Below are 19964 nucleotides of genomic sequence, written 5' to 3'. Positions count from 1 at the left end.
ATCCTATGTGCATGTAACTACTTTATAGAATTGCCTGCTCACTAGAAGAAAATAGATTATTTAGATTTGTTTTATATAAGATGCATAAAATCATTACTATGTCATGGTCAACTGACTTTGCTTCCTATATTGTTTCTAAACATGAGTTTACATGTTGTATGAAACATATTATAAAGATACTTGACCAGCACTCTGTTATGCTCTATTAGAAATATATATAACAAAACCTGAGATATTCTGGAATATCAGTTAAATTAACCTCGCATTAACCATTAACCATTCTGGTAATAAATAATGGATGTTCTTATATTTATATATTTATACATACACACGTTGTATGCAGAGAGGTTTCAAATAAATGGTGACATTTTTGGGCACAATGGGACACAAAGAGCACAAGAGGAGCTCGAACTCCTCTTCAAGCACCAGTTGCAACTGTACAGGGCTTGTGTGCTCCCCTAATTCTTCAAAAAGAGTTAATGAACTGATTTGCAGAAGTCAGCATTGTTTCTCAGAAGCCTTTAGTGCCCTACAGAGGCTGGGAGGCAGGGCTGGAAAGAGGATTTACTGCCCTCCAGTACTGTAGATTCAGCCTTGCTCCATTCCCATGGATTTGGCCCTCTGAGCAGGAAAAATGTCATTTTTATCTGCAAGTGCATACTTCCAGCCCATGCAGGGCCACAGCTTAACCCACACACTCTGCATATGGCAATATTTTCTAGCTCAGGGTAATCACCTCTGTCACTTTCAAAAAGCCTGAAAAATCCGCCACCACGTTTCCATGGGTCAGCATAGCACCTTTGGGATTTCCTGAAAGGAAACAGAGAGGGATTTTAAAAGATAAACCAGAAGGTAACTTTCAGAAACTTAACAAAAAACCCCGAAACAATAAAAGGTTAAAATATGTTTTCTTCTTCAATTTTAAAACATGTCATTTACACCATCATTTCTGTGCTCTAATATGCACCAAAAAAACCTGCAGTACTCAAAACTTAATAAAATGATACTGCAAACAGAAATATTTCTCTTGGAGACTCTGGAAAACAGGTTCCAGCAGAAATAGCCCAAGTGCAAATTTCTGATGGTGCTCAGATGGAGCCACTCAATGAGCACAGCCATCAGATTTGGCTGGCTGTTCCAGCCTCTCTTGGGAGGATTTATTTCATCTAAATTTTGACTAAGAATGATCTGGAACACCAAGAGACACTGTTTCAAAGGCTGTTATACTCCTACTTTGTCTGTACTCTGGATAACATGAGAAATGCAGGGAGCAGTGCAGATAAAGATTAGGCTACAAGAAGACCCTTTGAGCCTACAATCAAGGGAAGTATGAACGAATGAATAGTATCAGCAGCAGAGATGTCTTGAAGACAGCTCTAAACCCATTAGGGAGCCAGCAAAGTCCCTGTGTTGTGTTACAGAGCTGGGCACTGCCCCTGCAGCATTTCATCCACCAACAGCAGGCACCTCAGCACCATCAACATTTGCCTTTTTACACTCCTTTTACACAATGGTCAGCTGACCACTTGCATTTCCTATCTTTTGGACACAAAAACAGAGTGTTTATTAAGCAGCAAAGACACAGGCTGGAACCTCCATGTTACCAAAAAAGTGGCATGGAGGGCTCTGCACATCCTCCTGTCACAGCACTGTCCCTTTTCATCACCCTCCAAGGTTTTACTTGTGAAAATAAGGTGTAGCTCAGCTCAAATAAAGATTATGGGGCCAGCCTCTTTCTCTCCAACATGTTTTTAAGCAGATTGTTTTAATTCGATCACACCACTGCCACGTAGTTCCTGCTGCTCTGTGTGAGGGCAGATCAGGAGAGCTTTGCCTGCAGGTGCCCAGTGTGTCCCCAGTACACTGGGCATGAGCAGCCTGACAAAGCTCCTTCAGTTAATGTAACAGAATGGTAAACCAGCCAGAATTTCATTCTGCCTTCCTCAGATTAAGAAGAGACTGTGGTGCTTTGTGAATATGTTTCAGCACAGAAAAGTATGCTTAATCCTCTCATTTCAGAACAGTTTGAGGGCTGTGTTGCTAGCAGCCCTCCAGTGTGGGCATGGGCACGGACATGGGCACACTCAGCACTGAGCCCTTTGCCCTGCCAGCACCACCACTATCACTCCTACTCAACCTCCCAAATAATTAAAGGCAGGCACAAACAGCAGTAGCAATTGTTGCATGCATTTATTGCAGTAGAGCAGGATATTTTTAACACAATATATTATACTGGAAATCCCGATTTGCTGCTCCAAGTGCCTTGAGTAATTCAGTCCCAAACACTTGCAGATGAAGATGGTGCACAGGAGGCTGGTTTGGTCCCATCTGAAGCTCAGGGGTGAAGCTGACAGCTTTGCTCCCATGCTAACGTGTTGAACCAGCAGGCTCACAGATGCCAAATCAGCCTGGCAGGTTATTTTCGCAGCCAGGTGCACACATGGATCCAGGCTCCAAGAAAAGTCCATGAACAGGTGTCAGTTGTGCAATATACACCACAAGTCAAAAACCATTTGTGTTATTGAGGTGTCCAGCCAAACACAGGTGCTCAGCCCCTGCAGTTCTAGAAGCAGCTGTGCCCCTGCAGCGTCGCGTGGCTCAGGCACCAGTGGAGAGGATGTGCTCAGTACTGCTCTGGAAACTCAGAACTGTGCCCTCTGGTACACATCTGATCCCTACATCTTGACAAAATTCTTCAGATGTTTTTTGCAGGATTTGAAGTGTTCAGTGCCAGGCTGGGTGGGGCATGGAGCAAACAGGTGTAGGTAAAATTGTCTCTTGTTATGGCTGGGAATTGGAAATGGACATGCTTTAAAGGTCTCATCCAAGCCAAATTATTCCACAATTCTATGAGATTTCTCAGATGTCTGATTCATTTACTCACTCCACCTCTGACTTGAGTGCAGATCCAGTATCTCTGCCATGCCTGGAAGCAGTGTTAACATCCTGACTCCTTCCTCTGCATCCCTCTTCTCACAGGCTCAACATCCTGGACAGGCTGCAGTGATAATGGTGTCTAAGCAGAGCAGCAGTGCTGGAGCCAGGAGAGCCTTCATCAGGAGAAATCCAGAACAAACCATGCTGTTATGGGACAGCTGCAGCTTTTTGGGTTGGGGGACTCCTGTAAGCTTTAACCTTCCTTAGTAGTTCTAAGAATTAACCTAGCAAAAATAAGTGCCCCTTTCTATGAACCCTTTCCCAGAATTACAACTTGGAGAGAAGAGAGTTGGCAGGGATGTGGCTTTTCTATTTAAAAAATCAATGCCATTTTTTCTGTAACACTGTTCTTGTTTGAATTTCCTTACAAAGACAGCCCAGTGAGTGTCCTGTTACAGAATTAATACCTTGCAATCCATTAATAATCCAGGAATGTCAAGTCCTCCTTATCTTGTGCCAGGCTTGTTTGATAGCTCTTATAAGCAATAGTAGAACCTTTAAAAGAATAGAGAATATTTTCCACATTGCCAAAAGGGTTTTTTAAGTGCTCCAGCACTAATTTGATGGTGTGATCCATCAGCGTTCTGGGATGCAAGCACTTTCCTCCCCTGGGGAGCTCTGGCAAAAAGGAACATGCACTGCCAGGCTGGAGAAACCACTGGGAAGCAATTTTTATCCACCTGGATTAGTGGATCCTTGAGGAAATAACAGTTGATTTCTCTGGAGTAGCTAACATGAAAAATTGTTTCTTGTTATCTATGTGCCTTTGGCCCATTTCCAAGTGCTGATGACTTCTTGGCACAGCCATGGAAGTTGGTCTTGTCATCCAAGATCAGTAACCTCAGCCTCTCTTTTATCCCTGAGAAGGCATTGGGGCATCTGGTCCTATCAAAGAAAAACAAGTGTTAAAGTCTGCTCCTGGGGAATTCTTTCCAATTTTACAATTTTCAGGTAACAAATTCTCCAGCAGAGATTTTTTTCACACCATTAAAAAATACTTAAAGCCCTTTGGAATTAGAAAAACCATAGAGAATGTATCCTTTGGAAGAAAATTCTAAATTTAGTCACTAAAAATTACATGGGCTATATAAAATTCTTACATCAAAGCACAATGTAGAAAACAGACCAGAGTGTTGATGCAACCTCTGGAAAAGGCAGAGAATGATGTGCAAAGTCCTGCAGCAGCAGAGGATGGGCTCATGCATCACAAAGTGTTGTTATGAGAGGGTTCAGTTTGAGATGAATTACAAAATTGGAAATCTCTGATTTGAATGGGAGAAGGGAAATGAACTTGCTGGTTGTCCTATTTCTGTAACTGAGCATGTTTCTAAGAAAAGCACAAAATCGGAAACTGGCCCATGATTACATCTGCAAATTAAAAAAAAAAAATCAAAAGAAACCTTCTCTATGCAGAATTTCTTATTTAGAAATAAAAATATCAACAATAATGTGACTTGAAAAATAATTACTCAGCACTTGAACATGCACAGAAACACACTGTGCACTGCTGTATCTATGGCATGGCTCCTTCCATTTCCTACTGCTCCCATTTGTGCCCAGCCACTTTGCACTCACTCTGTACATGGCTGTGATGTTCATGCCCAGCACTGAATTCTATCTTTCCCATTTAGGAATTCCCAGTGCTGGAACAGAGCAGTCACAGGCTCCTTTCCCTCAGTGCTCTGCCCTGGGCACTCTGAAGTGCAGATCTCAAAACTAAGGACCATACATGAAGGTAAAATACACAAACCCTTTTAATACATCTTGAGCTTGTACTTGGAGTTGATAAAGCAGTTGCCTACCTGGTCTGAAGCACCAGTCTTTTCTGGGAGGTGGAGGATGAAGGTGTTCCCTCGTGCTCAGCCTGACCCGCCATCTGAGGAGCACCGGCAGCTCTCAGCATCCTCTGCTGAGACCAAACTGAGGATGTTTTGGCATAGGACCAAGCATTAGGCAATCCCAACAGCACAAGTGGATCTGGAAGAGCTGCTCCAGCAGTGCCTGGAGCATGGACCTTCTCTGCAGGAACGTGTAAAAGCAGTGTCCCAAGCAGTGATGCCTTGTGCATCTGCCTATACAGCTTCCAGGGAGATGTTACAGAGGCTGAGTTCTCAAGAGTAGGAAATTCCTGCAAGCTGATGAAGACCAGGGTCTGGAGAGAGGAGAAAGAACTGCCTCTCCTAAGAACAGGCAGGAAAATGATGCTGTTTTTCTTTCCAAGAAAAACAGGCCAGCAGCACACGAGTACCAGCACCATGGGCTGCCCAGGCTCATCCCAAACCTCCACAGCACTTGGTGTCATGAGCAACACACAAGAGGAGGAAATGGAGGTGACAAGGACCTTGGTGAGGCTGGAGACATCAATGTGCTTAGGATACAGAGAATGGAAAGCTGTGGAACCACATTTTAAGTTTTGGGGTTTTTTTAAAAACACCTTTGCAAAAGATAAATACCAATCAACTAAGTGTTTCACAACTACACAACAAAATGGGAAGCAGACATATGGGTGGATTTTCAGACAACTGAAAAATCATACTGGCAAAGTGTATATCAGAGAATTCAATTTAAAAATAAATATATTGTTATTTTTAATTTGCAATCTACAGAAGTATATAAACCTATATATTCTTAAATATTAAAAATGCTTAGAAATATCATTGCCATATCAGTATAGCAGCAAGTTTGTGTGTATTCAGGTCAGATTAATAATTAATTTCATAAGATATTCTAACATTTCTAGATTAAAATGCCTCTTTTACCTGTAGTGCCACTAGTAAAACAGACAATTGACAGATCTTCTGGTCGAGGAGGCTAGAAATACAAAAGGAGATTAAGAAAATCACATCAGTCAAGTGCAGACATGGCAGTGGCAGAGACTGTTGACATTTTAGAAACCTAAAGATCAAACCAATTATGTTTTTGCTCTGACATAAAAAGCCATCATTCTCCTCAGCATATATAACCAGGTTTCTTCAGCTGATGCAGACTCTATTCCTCTCTTTATGCTGTGCTCCAGTTGCACTAAGGCCGTGCTTTAGTGTGCCTCACAGTTAGTATTTTCCAAGCCACCACCTGTATCTGTAGACATGTAGGACAACTTGTGATAATTCATCAATTTCCAGGTCAGTTCTGGAAAGAACTCCCCAACAGGGGACAAGATTCCAAAGCTGCTGATTGTTACCATTTCCTGCAGCATATCTGTTTCTCTGCACCACCCCATACGTGCACTATTTTGGATCATGAATGATTAAATAAACAGCTTGAATATCAGGAGCTGCTTTTAAGAGTTTTGTATGAATATGAGCAGCCAGTGAAAGATATCAAAGCAATTTTCCCAAAATACCCCCTATAAATACTGCCAAGTAGTGTTTCTGAACTATAGGAAGCCCAGCAGAAAGTGAAGGGTACAGAGACATTCCCCAGTGCCACCAGAGTAAGGTAGTGGAATTAGGGTCGCTTAACAATGGCATTTAATTACTGTCCCATAAACACATTCATAGCAGGATGAGCTATCTCAATTAAGTGTTCCAGGTAGAGGGAATAAAGAATAAAGCAAATACTGCACATTGTTCCCTATGGGGGTGGTGAAGCCCTGGCACAGGTTGCCCAGGGAAGCTGTGGCTGTCCCATTCCTGAAATGTCCAAGGGCAGATTGGACAGGACTTGGAGCAGCCAAGCAGCCATGGAAGGTGTCCCTGCCCATGGCAGGGGGGTGGAATGAGATGAGCTTTAAGGTGCCTTCTGCTGCTGCTGTAAGTGGGAAAAGCAACAAAGCAACACTCACCACAGGCACATGTCGATTCTCACGGCCACAGTCCTGGAAGAAATGAAAGTAACAGAAGTGATTTCCTCCTTAATTCCTGCAGTGTAACACATTTGATAATAATCTGCAAACTACTAAGGGAGAGTGTGAGCTAAAGCAGACAAAATTCCTAGCTGACACTGAGGTCATCTTCATTATCCAGAGTTTATTGCCTTAACTGCAGTGCCTTCCTTGGATTTCAAGTAGTGTTTAGGTTGGTTGAGCTGCATCCAGGGTGTTTCAAACAAGTGTGAGGCTGTAATGTGGGTGAGGGTTCATAGTGACTCAGAGTCCCCAGGCAGGTGCAAAGGAGAGCTGCTTTATTGCAAAAACCAGGTCTTTTAAAGCAATTAGTCCATTATCAGTTACATAGTCTTAAAGCATAACAAACATAATTCAACCAACCACCATACACCACGATGTGAACACACAATGGTTATATAACTCGTTTTCATACTCCTAATTCAGCTGAGTCTCTTTCTATTCTGTTTAGCCAAACAGCCATGATTTTACAAGGCCTTCCTTTTGTAAAATTTACTTATCAGTAACATTGTAGGACAGTGTCTCAAATAACAACCCCCTTCCCATGCTTAAATAGCAGCTGATAGAGTATTTGAGGATAAAGAATTGAAATGTTTGCTATCAACAAAGAATAACACCAAGAGGCAAGTGCACCAAACATCAGTATTACCAGCCACAAGCTGCTATTTTGTGCTCTCCACTGAGCCTGGCACACAATTCATAAGTCCCTGTACATTGTACTGTCTTTTTACAAATAATACAAAAAATAGTAAAAGGGGAGAGAGAGCAAACTGACCTCCACCTCCTGCATGGTCTGGATGCGAACCCCACAGCGCTTCCCTCTCTCTGCCAGCTCCTTCTCAAATGAGTCCATCAGGATGATTGACCTCAGGCCTGGTGTTTCTCTCCTCTCCACATGGTCAAGGAGTATCCTGGCTTTTTCAGGCTTGTCACAAATGACCGTGGAAATGTCAGCTGCAAAAAAAAACAGCCAAACAAGCTGTTTGCAGTAAATCTTCTTTAATGCAAGTCTGGCTCTTAGCTAACCCTATATCAGTTCTGACAGTCACTCCAGGCTACACCAGAAATCCCAGCATACAACACGTTTCTCTTGAAAAATGAGGAAAAAAACTCAATCTTAGCTAACCTAAGTCAATTTCAAAGCTGTAGTTCTCATTTAAGATTATTCTGAGAGTCAGTTCAAAATATCAAAATTGGTCCCTACATGCATTAAAAAATCTAGGAGGCAAAATATCAAGCAACACAGGAGTGAGCAGCCATAGAGTACTTCCCACATCCAGAGCAGCCCTTATCCATGGCTATGCACAACTGGGCATGTGGAAAATGCAACAGAGGCAGCACAGGGACACACGGCTTCTCAGGAACCTCTCTAAGTGAATTCAAGACACTCAACAAGTATAATCACAATGCCTCATCCCTGGAAGTGTTCATGGCTAGGCTGGATGAGGCTTGGAGCAACCTGATGTAATGTGCCCCTGCCAACGAAGAGGAGTTGGAACCACATGAGATCTAAGGTCCCTTCCAACCCAAACCATTCTAGGATTCTATGATCATCTGTCTGTTAGAAGCAGAAAATGAGCCATTCTGAGCAACAAAACTGAGATCACATCAGTTTTGATTTTACCTGTGTTGACAATGTACCGAATGGCTCCAGGACCTAAGGTGTCATACAGGGGAACCACCACCATGGAATAGGTGTAGCAAGCCAGCTCAGAGATGATCCACTGAAGGAGAACATGGAAGCACAAAGGTAAGAAGGGGCCATGAGAGCAGATATAACTTGAGAACAAGCTGACAGGTCAGGAACATTATTAATACAATACCAAGTTGGACATAAAATCTCACCTCTGGGCGGTTTTGAGCGAAGACACCAATGAACTGCTTTGTGGATGGCTTGCAGCCCTGCTGCAAAAGGCCTGAACCCAGAGCTTCTGCTCTTTCAGCCACCTGGAATTTGGAGAGGAAAATATACATTAAAAAAGAGGAATATAAACAACACCAAATTAAGCAAAGACTTACAGGGAGGCTCTCAAATGATTGTATTTCCTATCTAAAAGTCCAATTTTTATGTTACCGTGAACCATCATTAGCTGACTAGCAGTTGATGAGGTCGGTGATGCCCCATGGCTCTAGAGTGCCTCAGTGCTGCTTTCAGGAGTGGGCTCATGGCATGGAGCCAGCTCCTGAAAGCTGACACACCCATGCAACACCTGGATGTGCCAGGGTGGGGACACGAGGAAGCATCACACAGTGCATGAGCAACCCCCTGGTCTAATGTGCAGGCACCCCAACACCCCTTCTTGTGTTGGGCAGGGGAAGAGGATGCATAGAGGGTGTCACACCCAGCTCACCTCCTTGTAGGACAGCCACTGGTAGGGCTGCTTGGGCTTCCTGAACCCCAGGCAGGGGCCATTCTCTGAAAGACACAAAAAGAGATGATGAGTTATGGGGAGGCAGTGCCAGAAGTTCACACATGGGGCTACAATGTGGGGGAGCTCTCCAGGAGTAAATCCATAGTAAATGGGTTGGTTTTCACAGCGATCTCCAGCAAATTATCCACACAAGTGCATCTGATGGGAGAAGAGCTGCTGGGATTCCCCAAAAAGGCTTCAGTCCTCCCCACTGACAGGAGCAGTTTGCCCCAAACAGCCTCATTAAATGACACTTCTCCAAAGGTCACATAATCATTAGTGTCTGATAAGGGCACCCATCCCAAACACCAGCTCCCACTACTTGCGCTGCCTCTTGATTTAAAAACGTGAAAACTACTATGTTTATCCCAGCCTGCTCTGGAGGAAGGTAAAACAACACACAGCAGTGCATGACCAGATGAAAATTTGAAAATTTTGAATAATTTTTAATGGTACCTACTTTCAGGAATCCATTCCTCCATACAACTACCGAGTCCTTCATTTACCCCTGTCTTGTGGGGCAGAATATGTGCAGATCTACTGGGGTTTTTTATGGTACCAAAAATAATAATCTGACCATGACATTGTTGCATCCAATGAGGCAGGACACCGTGAACAGCAGACATGGAAATAGTTATGGTAGAGCAGAGAAGGGCCATCATGGCTTTTTGGAGTGGGAAGTGATGTCTCTCAAGTGTGAGGGCTCTGTGACGATGCCGTTGACCATGTGGTAAGAACACCTGCATGGCCTGGTCCCCACCTCTCCCAGCTTCTGGTCCTAGACCTCCTCACCACTGTGCTCTCACCAGAGATGCTGAATCCCCTCCTGAAGACCTCGTACATGGTCCTGGCATCATCGTAGTAGTGCGTCAGCAGCTGTGGGCTGTCCCCGATCACTGAGCGGCGTGCCCCAGCCAGGCCCTGTGGGAGATGAGGTGACACGAGATGACACAGCCACCAGCACTGCTCAAGGGGTGGGAGCTGGGGAAACCCCCCATAGAGCAGCATGCTCCTCAAATGCCAGCAAGACCTCTGTGATCACTGCCTGCCCCAAGACCCAGAGGATGTGAGAGGGGGGACACTGACCTCAGCACCTCAGGGACAGAGAGCCCTCTGGTCACAGAGGAACACTTGACCCAGCTCATTGTCACTGAGATCACTGATATTTCCCTAGGGAATGTAATAAGGAATTATGGATCTGGAAGTAATGGAGTGGGGATGAGCTGGGGGAAGCAACTGCTCTGAGCTCCACAGGTCTCCAGGACTAGCACCATGAGCACTTCCACAGGGCCATCCAGGCCCAACATCAAGGACAGACTAAGGTGGACGCCAGCGCCCAGTGCCATGAGCTTGCCAGCGGTGTTATAGCAGTGGGCAACCATGGTGAGAATGACCAAAACAGGACTGCACTGGGAGCCAGAAAAAAAGTCTAACTAAAGCCCTAACCACAGGGAAAAACTATCTTGAAAAATGTAAATTCCTCCCAGCCTTTTAAAAAGCTGTTGTAATTGAAAAGACAATGACATCTTAGAGGGAACATCACAAAAGGCTTAAAAATTCTCATCCCACTTTCAGATATTAAAATAAGCAGAGACAATATTCAGAAATATTTATTTCTTTAAAACAGAGCCACATTATTAAAGCCTTTTGCAAGGATAACAATTTGTAACTCCTCAGCCTCTAAGCATGGATTCAGGTTTAATTTTTCTCACTATTACCAAGTTTGCAGCACCAAACTCACCAATGGGCAGACATGAAGAGTGCCAGGTGATTGGTCTCATTAGCTGTTGCCTTTCAGTTGTTTCTCCCATGCAATGGCAGTGCCTCTAATTTTTGGCCATGGATGGTTGAGCAAAGCTAAGACCAAAATTTTACTGAAAATCTAAGAGAACAACATGCTGTATTCTAGTTTTTTAGTTTACAGAAAAAGGTGAATTAAGGGGTGAAGTGATCCCTAGCACAGTGAATTAGATGGTTGATTTTAGGATGAGGTTGGGGAACTACCAAAACAACAACAAAAAAGCCTTCCTGGTATCCCCTGTGGACATAGATCTGTAGAAATAAGTCCAGAGGAGGCCATGAAAGTGATTAGATGGATGGACACCTACCCTATGAGGAAATGCTGTGAGAGTTGGGGTTGTTGAGCCTGGAGAAGGCTCCTGGGAGACCTTAATGAAAGGGGCCTACAAGAGAGCTGGAAAGGGACTTTTTACAAGGGCACACAGTGACAGAACAAGAGGTAGTGGCTTCACACTGAAATAAAGTGGGTTTAAATTAGATGCTAGAAATAAATTCTCTCCTTTGAGGATGGTGAGGCCCTGGCACAGGTTGCCCAGAGAAGCTGTGGCTGTCCTGTCCCTGCAAGTGTTAAAGGCCAGGCTGGATGGGGCTTGGAACAGCCTGCTCTAGTGCCCGCGGCAGGAGGTTGGAATGAGATCCTCTTTAAGGTCCCTTGCAACCCAATCCGTTCTGTGACTTCCAGGCATGCAGAACCTGGGGAAAGCCAGCTGGGGTTGCCCTCACCTCGACTTCTTCCGACTGCATGCGCAGGTCACAGGGCGGCTTCACGGCCCTGGGCCGGCTGGCAAACCAGTAGGCGACCACAGCCGCGAAGGCACCGATGCCCACCAGCGCCGTGGCCGGCAGGTTGCGGAAGAACTGGCTGAGGTCATCAAACTCGGGGAGCCGCAGGCTCCGCAGGATTTCCTGAGCCTGCATCTTCTCCACCAGCGAAACTGCAAACTCTGCAAGAGCCAGAAGGATGGGTCAGGTCGGGTGAGGTCAGGCGGCGGGTGGGCAGAGGCAGCACGGGGCTCTGGGCAGAGGAGAACATGCTTTGCCTCATCAGCCATCACAGACACCCTGCTCTGCTGAGCCAGGGGCTGCCTGCCAGTGGCCACCCTAACTGAGAAAAACAGCATCTATGGAAGAGACAGAAGAAAGGAGGAAGCATCTGTAGCAGGGTGAGCAGGAACAAACAGCTCACTCCCTAAGGACAGCTGAGTACCAATGTAGAGGAGGTGATGCAGCTGCAGTTATCTGGAGTGAGAGATGCTGGGATAAGCTCTAGGATCCAGATATGACCCCTCAGGGGCTGCCAGGACCTTTCTCTGCCTTCCCTGAGGAGGACTGCACAGAGTTGTGCTGGGCTCACAGAGTGACAGCTGCTCCTGGGAAAGGCAAGGTCACGCCGTGACTGGGCATCGATCTAGACTCTGACGCAGCAGTTTGCCTTGCTTTTCCCATTTGCACAAACAGAAACAGCCACCAGAGAGAAGGAGCCAAGCAGGAGGCTCACTGCTCCAGGGTGAGGGGTCAGGCAGTCCTCAGGGGACTTGTGTTTGGGTGTTGAGCACACAAGGAACATTTTAAATAACTCCTGTTTACAATGACAGCCCCGTATCAACTCCTCACTGAGGAGTCCCCAGTATTGGCCAGCCCTCTGAGGATAAGCCAAGCAGTTGCTGCCCAGGGGGAATCCAAACAGCTCAGGTTTCCCACAGCTCTATTTATGACTTTACAAGAGCCAAGGTCTTAAAAAAGTTTTTCAGCCACATGAGCCCAGGCAGCCCCTTCCCGCTTGCCCTCTGGCCTTGCTCCAGCTTGTGGAGCTACCTGGCTTCACTTCGATGAGGATGCCTGGACTTCCCACACAACAGCACCACTAACACAAACCTGCTTTCTTCCACCTGGGAACACTGTCTGGACTGCACTGCCCTGAAGTCCTGAGGGTCAGGACTATCCTCTAGTAGCCTTCTCCTGTGTTTGAGTCAAATGAGCATTGGGGCTGGCACAGGCCAGGTGGCGAAGACAGGGGCACCCCTTGCACAAAGCTCTGGAAAAGGTTGGTAAGTTTACAGAAGAAAAAAAACCAACATCACAAACAATTAACCTTACTCACTTTTAGGTTGTGAAATGGTGAGGGCAGCAGCATGGGGACAGTGACACATAGCCCATGTTCATGGTCATCCATCTACCCCTGAGAGCTCTGGCCCAAATGTCCCTCTGGCCTCCAGCTGTTCCATCACACTGGCCAACACCCCACAGTCACCTCTGCTCCCAGAGAACTCCCGACTGCAAACCCTCCAGGATCACAACCAGCCTCTTCAAGAATGGTTAAACCCCTCCAATAATCACATCCAGATGATGTTACTGGGAAATATCCACCACCCTCCTGAGATTTGAGGACCTTTTCAGATATCTCCACATGTCATAAAATACTGACTATCCTACTGCAATGATGTCAGGATGAACTGTGAGGGTGGGGAGGCCCTGGCACAGGTTGCCCAGAGAAGCTGTGGATGCCCCATCCCTGGAAGTGTTCAAGGCCAGGAGCTTGGAGAAGCCTGGTATAATGTAAGGAATCCCTGGTCATGGCAGGGCAGTTGGAACTGGATGAGCTTTAGGGTCCCTTTCAAACCAAACCATTCTGGGATAAAATGACTCTATGAACTGAAACGGAGTACTGATTTCTCCCCTCAATATTTCTCAACACTAGATTATGAAAAGCAGCCTGACAAACACACTTTTACTACAAAAACTGGGAGAGCTTAACAAGGGAGCTATTAATTTACTGATGAATTGCCTATTTGTGCAAAAGCATTTCAGCAAGTCCCAATTAAGACTGTCTGCTCCCAGAAACAGCCTGTCCCACCAAAAGCAGCCATCCAGCTTGCTGGTTACACTGAAATCCTGGGAATTACTCCCTCAACAGCAGCCTAAAAATGCTGTTTTGTATCCATCTGTGCAGTTAAGTTGAAAATGGAAAGCTGGGAAGGTGCCTGTGAGAACAGCACTGTCACGGGGGGATGCTTGGCTACAGCTGCAGGGTTTGCCTGGGTAGAAGCAGGACCAGACCTTTACGTCCATCTGGGTTGAGGACATCCATGGACATCTAGAGCTCATAGCATCAACAGCAGGATCATGAGAGTCAGGGCTGCAATTTCTGTTCACATTCAATTTTGGCACTGCAGAGCTCACATAAGTTGCCTTTCGCAATAGTTAATCCTGGTTTTGCATCCTAAAGTGATTCATGATTAGTCCATACTTGATCTGCTCAGAGCAGCCAACCTGCCCTGGGATGGTGGCCAGGAAGGGGACCCAGGTGTGTTTGGGATGATCAGAGAGAACTGCCTCACCCCCTCCCTATACCTACAGAAAGAGGGGTCAGGGTGCCTGGATCACAGCCTCCTCTGACAAGTCAAGACAGGCAGGTGAGCACCTCATGGTTCACATGCTCTGGGAATACATTTCTCATGTAATTAAGAAAATAGCTAATAGCAATTTAAACCCAGCACAGTTGGGCTGGGCTACCCATCAGCAAGGCAGCATTGCACTCCAGAGTACACAACCAGCAGCTGCTGCTGTCACCTCGGGATCAGCAGCAGGATGCTCTCCACACCCATTCTCTACATTTCTGTTACCTTTGTGTCCCATTTCTGCTACTTCTTGGCCCCATTTCTGTTGCCTGAGGTGGATTTACCAGCCTGCTGCAGTTCATGTTCCCCACAAGCAAGCAGCCCTGGGTGCCAGCAAGCAGAGCATGGCACCCATTCATGTGGCACATGGAAACGCTGCCATTTCCATTTATTCCAAATGGCACTTCACATCACCGGATTTCTAAAATATTCCCATGGCAAAGAAAAGAGAAACAAATATGCAAGGAAGGGCAGAAAAAAGTGGTTTGGAGGAAGGAAGGAAGAAATGCTGGAGAAGTGCCAAGAGAGCACAACCATGGGTAAGAGTTGGGGGTGCCTGGCACAGGGGAACTTCCCAGCCTGGGTCTGGTCTGAGCAGGGCTCCTGCAGCCTGACAAACACTGGGTTCCAGGTCACCCACCAGCCTGTGTTCACAGCAATCACCCCCAAAACAGGGCTTATTTATTCATTTTTACAACAAACTGCTCTTTTTTATGATTTAGTTTTCATCTTTTTCTCCTGGAAGTGGTTCTGTAACTCCAGTCAATGGAGTTCAGTGACATAAGCCAGTGTGGGAACAGCCTCAAGCTGCTGTTGTATGCCTAATGCAATTAAAATTTTACTGGTCCTGTGTGGCCACACAATCACATCCTCCCTACCATTCCTTCAGTGCCTGCTTGGGAAGAACAGCTCCTGTTGGGGTATCTGTATCCTCCTGCCCCACTGCGTTCACAGTGGGGTGGGGAAGAGACGGGTGATCCATTTTATCCTGAAAAATGGGCAAAATGTCCCATCACCATCCCTTTGTTCAAGCCCTAGAAAAGGCTATTTTACTTCATAGCACAAAACCAAACCCAACTAAGCAGCTTTTCAATATACCTGAGAGAATTAACTGTTTGCAGTGGGGAACTACAAAGCAGAGCCAGTGCCATGCAATGGCTCAGAGCACGCAGACCCTCTGCTTCTCAGAGCAAGCTGGAATATCCTGTCAGCCAGCAGTCACCATGGATCCGTGTCCTTGGCTACGGCACTGGCTGCTCACTCATTTCACTGAGGAAACAGAATTTACAGCATCTAAAACATCTCAATCTAGATGGGCTGATTTAGAGGGATTTCACGCCAGTGAAACACTACCAGCTTTTTGAACTCTTTTCTCATGTTGAGTTCTGCAGAGCCCAGATCCTGAGATTTATAGTTGTTTTTCTGAAATGGGGTTAGTGACAGAAGATTTGCACAAAGAAGCATCCAGCAAAACTTGAACCACTCTCCCTCACCATCCTGTGCAGAACAAAAACATGCCTAGTGCTCTGAACAAAGGGCTTGGGGGACTTTGCAATAGGGATTCAAATCACAAATGGCACTCAAATCATGACTATGTCACTACAAGAGAGTTTTCATTTGCCAAAGGGAACGGGAGCATCAGCATTCCCAGGGACATGCAAAGTTATTAGTCAGACTGCATCACTGGAAGCCATTTGTTTATTTAAATGGAAGCTGTTGCAATAATTAACATCTTCATGAAAGCATGCACAGAGGCTGTAACAGCCATGCAGGCAGAGGCATTTGGGGATGTTGTGTATTGCTTGCAGAGTATAATCATTCTTATTTTTCCTTTTTCCTCAAACTCCATGTAGGCTCCTGGGAGGAGCCCCGGCCATTAAATGCAGTTCTGACCTTCTCCAGCTTGGCCAGGGAGCTGCTGGTTCACCACAGGCTGTGAATTCCTAATCACTGCTGTAATTAAAACCAGAGAGGTGATGCCAAGTCAGCCTCTGCTCTGCAGCTCCACGAGTTTTCCCTGTGTGGGCACAGAGGATGAGAAGCTGGATGAGCCTTCAGTCCTCATCCTGAAGCCAGTGTGGGCTGGGGCTGGGCTCAGGTGAGGAAAGGGGACACCAACCACTCTGCAGCAGGCTGGGCTCACATTTCTCTAGATTTTATGGGAACAAGTGATCTAATGAGATCTACTACTACAGGCTGTGCCTCAGCCACAAACACAATACAAGGTTTAATCCAAACCTGCAGATCTTTTCTCATTTGTTTTATTTAAACATGAAAATTTGGAAAACTTATGGCACTTGGCCACCTTTCTATTTTCAACTAGTTCGAGATCAGGTCAATTGATTCTGTTTTAATGCTTTTACACTATAGTGTTTATGGAAATGGTAATGTCAGTCTTTACAGCAGAACAAAACCAGTGTTAATTACAGAGAGAAAATGTCATTATGCATTTGTTGGGCATTACAGAGAGCTACAGAAAACCTTACAGAACAATTCCCTGCTGTGAGACAGGAAACCAGGCAATCTGCAAGCTTGCAAACTGCTTGAGAAAGAGTAAAGGGTGTGATAAACATAAAGGGGAAAATAGGAACACCGGAAGTATCTGAAACTATGAAAGAATCACTGTGTGGAAATCCAGTCAGCAGCCCCAAAATGAAGCAGGAGACAAGCAATACTTGGCTCACATAGTTTTGCAGGATCTCTAACAGCTTCTGCCCCACACACAGTTGTGGTATAAATGCATGATCACAACATGATATGAACCCAAAATATTTCACTGCTTGTCCTACATCCCTCCAGAGCAGTCTGGGCAGGGGTGACCCCACAGCCCTGACCCCCCACACGTACTTGGATGCCTGCACAGGGGCCCTCTGTACTCTGCAAGGGCTCATCACACATAGGATTCAGCAATTACTAGGATTTTTGATCAAACCAAGGGTAATACTACTTAAAACTTTCTGAAACCATACCTGCTTTTGCTCCTCTAAAGTGGCCTATCTCACTGTAGTTCTTTTCTCCATTTAATGTCTCTCACCTTCAGACACGTCACTCTAAGCCAATCTCTCACAGCCTCCACATGATGTATCACTGCTTGGATTTTTGGGACAGCACATTTTCATGAAAATTATATTTTCCATTAGAAAAAATGCCCCCTACCTAACAAAAACCAGACCAAACTGAGCTCTTACAGGTGCTTCATTTTACCCACTGAGAGAAATAATTGCCTCTCCAGTGCACAACCACAATTACTGTGTTTTACTTAGATCACACAATTCTTTGCAGGGTCAAATAATAATAGAGGACTCAAAGCCAAGGCATTTGGCCTCACTGACTGTGGCTCCACTATTACTCAATGAGTTATAATTGGGAAGGGAAAAAATAAAGAGGGGAAAGAAAAAGAATTGGTTTTGAGATAAAATTTCTTTCTTTGGATTATTTATGCCAGTGCTCAGGCAACAATAAGAGAGGCAATGGATAGCACACAGTGCCTCTGATGCTGTGGCACTTCTTTGGGGAGCAGATGCTAGAGAAGCACCCCACAATCAAGAAATGTTATAAAAGCAGTTTATAACTTTTATATTCTATAAATTTTTACTAACAAGGAATATCCTTCTCCCTTTCCTTTGAGAATCAGACCCATCCAATCTGTGAAACTGGCCATTTGCCAACATGACTATTAAAACCAGGGTTTCAGTAGTACCCAAGCCTCTTTAGCTCAAATTGCTTTTGTGCTGGCAGAGCCAGCTGGGGGTTCACTGCACCCCGAACTCAGGGTCTGGGGCAGCCATGGGGCTGCAGCAACGCCACCAGGGACTGTCCCCATGCCCCTGCCTCCCACTCAGCAAGGCAGAGTTAGCCACAATGGAAAAAGGCTTTGCATCCACCTCAAGCCTTTGATCTGTAGGAAAATAAGGCAAATAAACTTTATGGCAAGGAGGCCAGCAGTGCTTTCCTGTGTCCTCTGGTGACTGAGTGAGTGGGGAGAGCACAGGGATGGATGAAAGAGACCAGTTCAGCAGCAGCATGTAGTTGAGGCTGTGGTATAAACTTGGCCCAGTGGTGTATTATTTTTTTTTTTGGAAGACAGGCAGTTTCACTCAGGATAGAAAAAATGTCTCAGCAAAAGGCTCCTAAAGTACTGGGTCCCATTTATACATAGTATTTACACACATTATATATCTACATGCATGGATGTAAATGCTTGTGTGTGCATGTGCATATATATAAAATATAGATAAAAAGCAGAATTTCCCCCTACTCTGTGTGACTGCTGATTAACAGCATTAATTGCATAATACCATGTGCCCCTAGCATTACTATATAATATACATTATTATAGAAACATTTCACTCCTTAAAAAACTCCAAGTAAGTAGCTGGTGTGTTAACAGCCCACGTGTGACCATGGCTCCACATTTCCCCGGGAGACAGAGCTCATGGCAGACCACAGCACCCAGGGGCTTTGCTGACCCTCCAGCTTCCATCCACCTTCCTGACAACCCCAAGCCCAAAGGTAGGGCACAGACAAAGGATGGGAATCTCCAAGCAACCAGAGGAGCAGCACTGGCCTCTGCACTGCTGGGAAGTGTATTTGCAAAACACAAGATCTTTGCAAGCATCCACTAAAAAGGGAAAAATGCTAACAAGGAGCTCAATGTCCTGAAAGAGACCAGTAATCACACATAAATAGAAGTATTCAAAGTATCTAAAATATCTACAGAATATTGGTCCCTTGCCAAGAGAAATTATTCAATAAATAATTCAGTGCTATGCAGAGATCTTACTTTAGACATCTGGGATCTTTCAGAGAGCAAAATCCAGCCCCCAGCTGTCTGGAAATGCCCCTTGCTCAGAACCATGCACAGACTACCAAGCCACCATCATCTCTCTGCACTGGGTCCCTCTTCATCCACTGATACCAAATCCTCACATCTAGCTCTGTCCTCCATCCCACACCTCCTCACCCACTCAGCACAGTTCAAACATGTGGACCAACATAAAAATAGCTTTTGCACCCCTGAGCAGAGCAGTGTAGCAGCCCTCAGAGCCACTATGACTCACACATATGGAAAAACCATGACTGGGAATCTGGTCCAAATCTGCCACTCCTCTGTATTACAAAGCATCAGGAAGCCAGTGCAAGCATTTTAAATTTCATAGCAAAAGGGGAAAGCTCAACAACTCTGCTGTCTCTGAAGTCTATCAGGTCCCCAAGGCACAGTAACAAAAAAGCTCCTCCAACTGCTGAAACATCCCTAAAAGGTTACCCAGCACCAGCATAAGCCAGAGTAACGAGGTTTCATTGACCAGGCTAAAAAGCTCAGCCTGTGATAGCAGAGGATGGAGTTCAGATAGGAAAACCTACATGGGATATTTTTGCATCCTCCATCATACTCCTCTTGTTCCCCTTATGGCAGTGTATCTTCTGTGTGCTCACCTCAAGTGTGCTCAGACCATTCCTTCAAGCTAAAATATAACCCAGCCAGAAGGAAAAGCAAACCACCAAAGTTGTGAGGTTTTCTGGATTTCTTCAGCTCTCTAGACCCTGCTCACACAAGTGTGCCAAAATCAGCAC

At 45.4% G+C, this 19964-nt stretch overlaps 1 protein-coding gene across 6 annotated transcripts in view; it reads right to left on the bottom strand.

Moving 5' to 3' along the window:
- The window catches only part of ACSL6 (acyl-CoA synthetase long chain family member 6), a 57840-nt gene that overhangs the window by 19022 nt on the left and 18854 nt on the right, over positions 1-19964 (bottom strand). For all 6 annotated transcript variants that reach the window (XM_031506013.3, XM_021549495.4, XM_021549494.4 and 3 more), the window contains 9 exons: positions 11716-11936; positions 9999-10113; positions 9133-9197; positions 8627-8728; positions 8406-8505; positions 7557-7735; positions 6722-6754; positions 5697-5748; positions 737-810 (listed from right to left, as the gene is read on the bottom strand). In XM_031506013.3, coding sequence (XP_031361873.1) covers positions 737-810; positions 5697-5748; positions 6722-6754; positions 7557-7735; positions 8406-8505; positions 8627-8728; positions 9133-9197; positions 9999-10113; positions 11716-11936 — 941 coding nt within the window. The remainder of the gene's footprint in view (positions 1-736; positions 811-5696; positions 5749-6721; positions 6755-7556; positions 7736-8405; positions 8506-8626; positions 8729-9132; positions 9198-9998; positions 10114-11715; positions 11937-19964) is intronic.

Source organism: Lonchura striata, chromosome 13 (assembly GCF_050655825.1).
Source record: "Lonchura striata isolate lonStrDom1 chromosome 13, ASM5065582v1, whole genome shotgun sequence".
In the NCBI taxonomy this organism is placed as follows: Eukaryota; Metazoa; Chordata; class Aves; order Passeriformes; family Estrildidae; genus Lonchura; species Lonchura striata.
The sequence above is the reverse complement of the archived record's forward strand: the minus strand, read 5'-3'. Positions and strand labels throughout refer to the sequence as shown.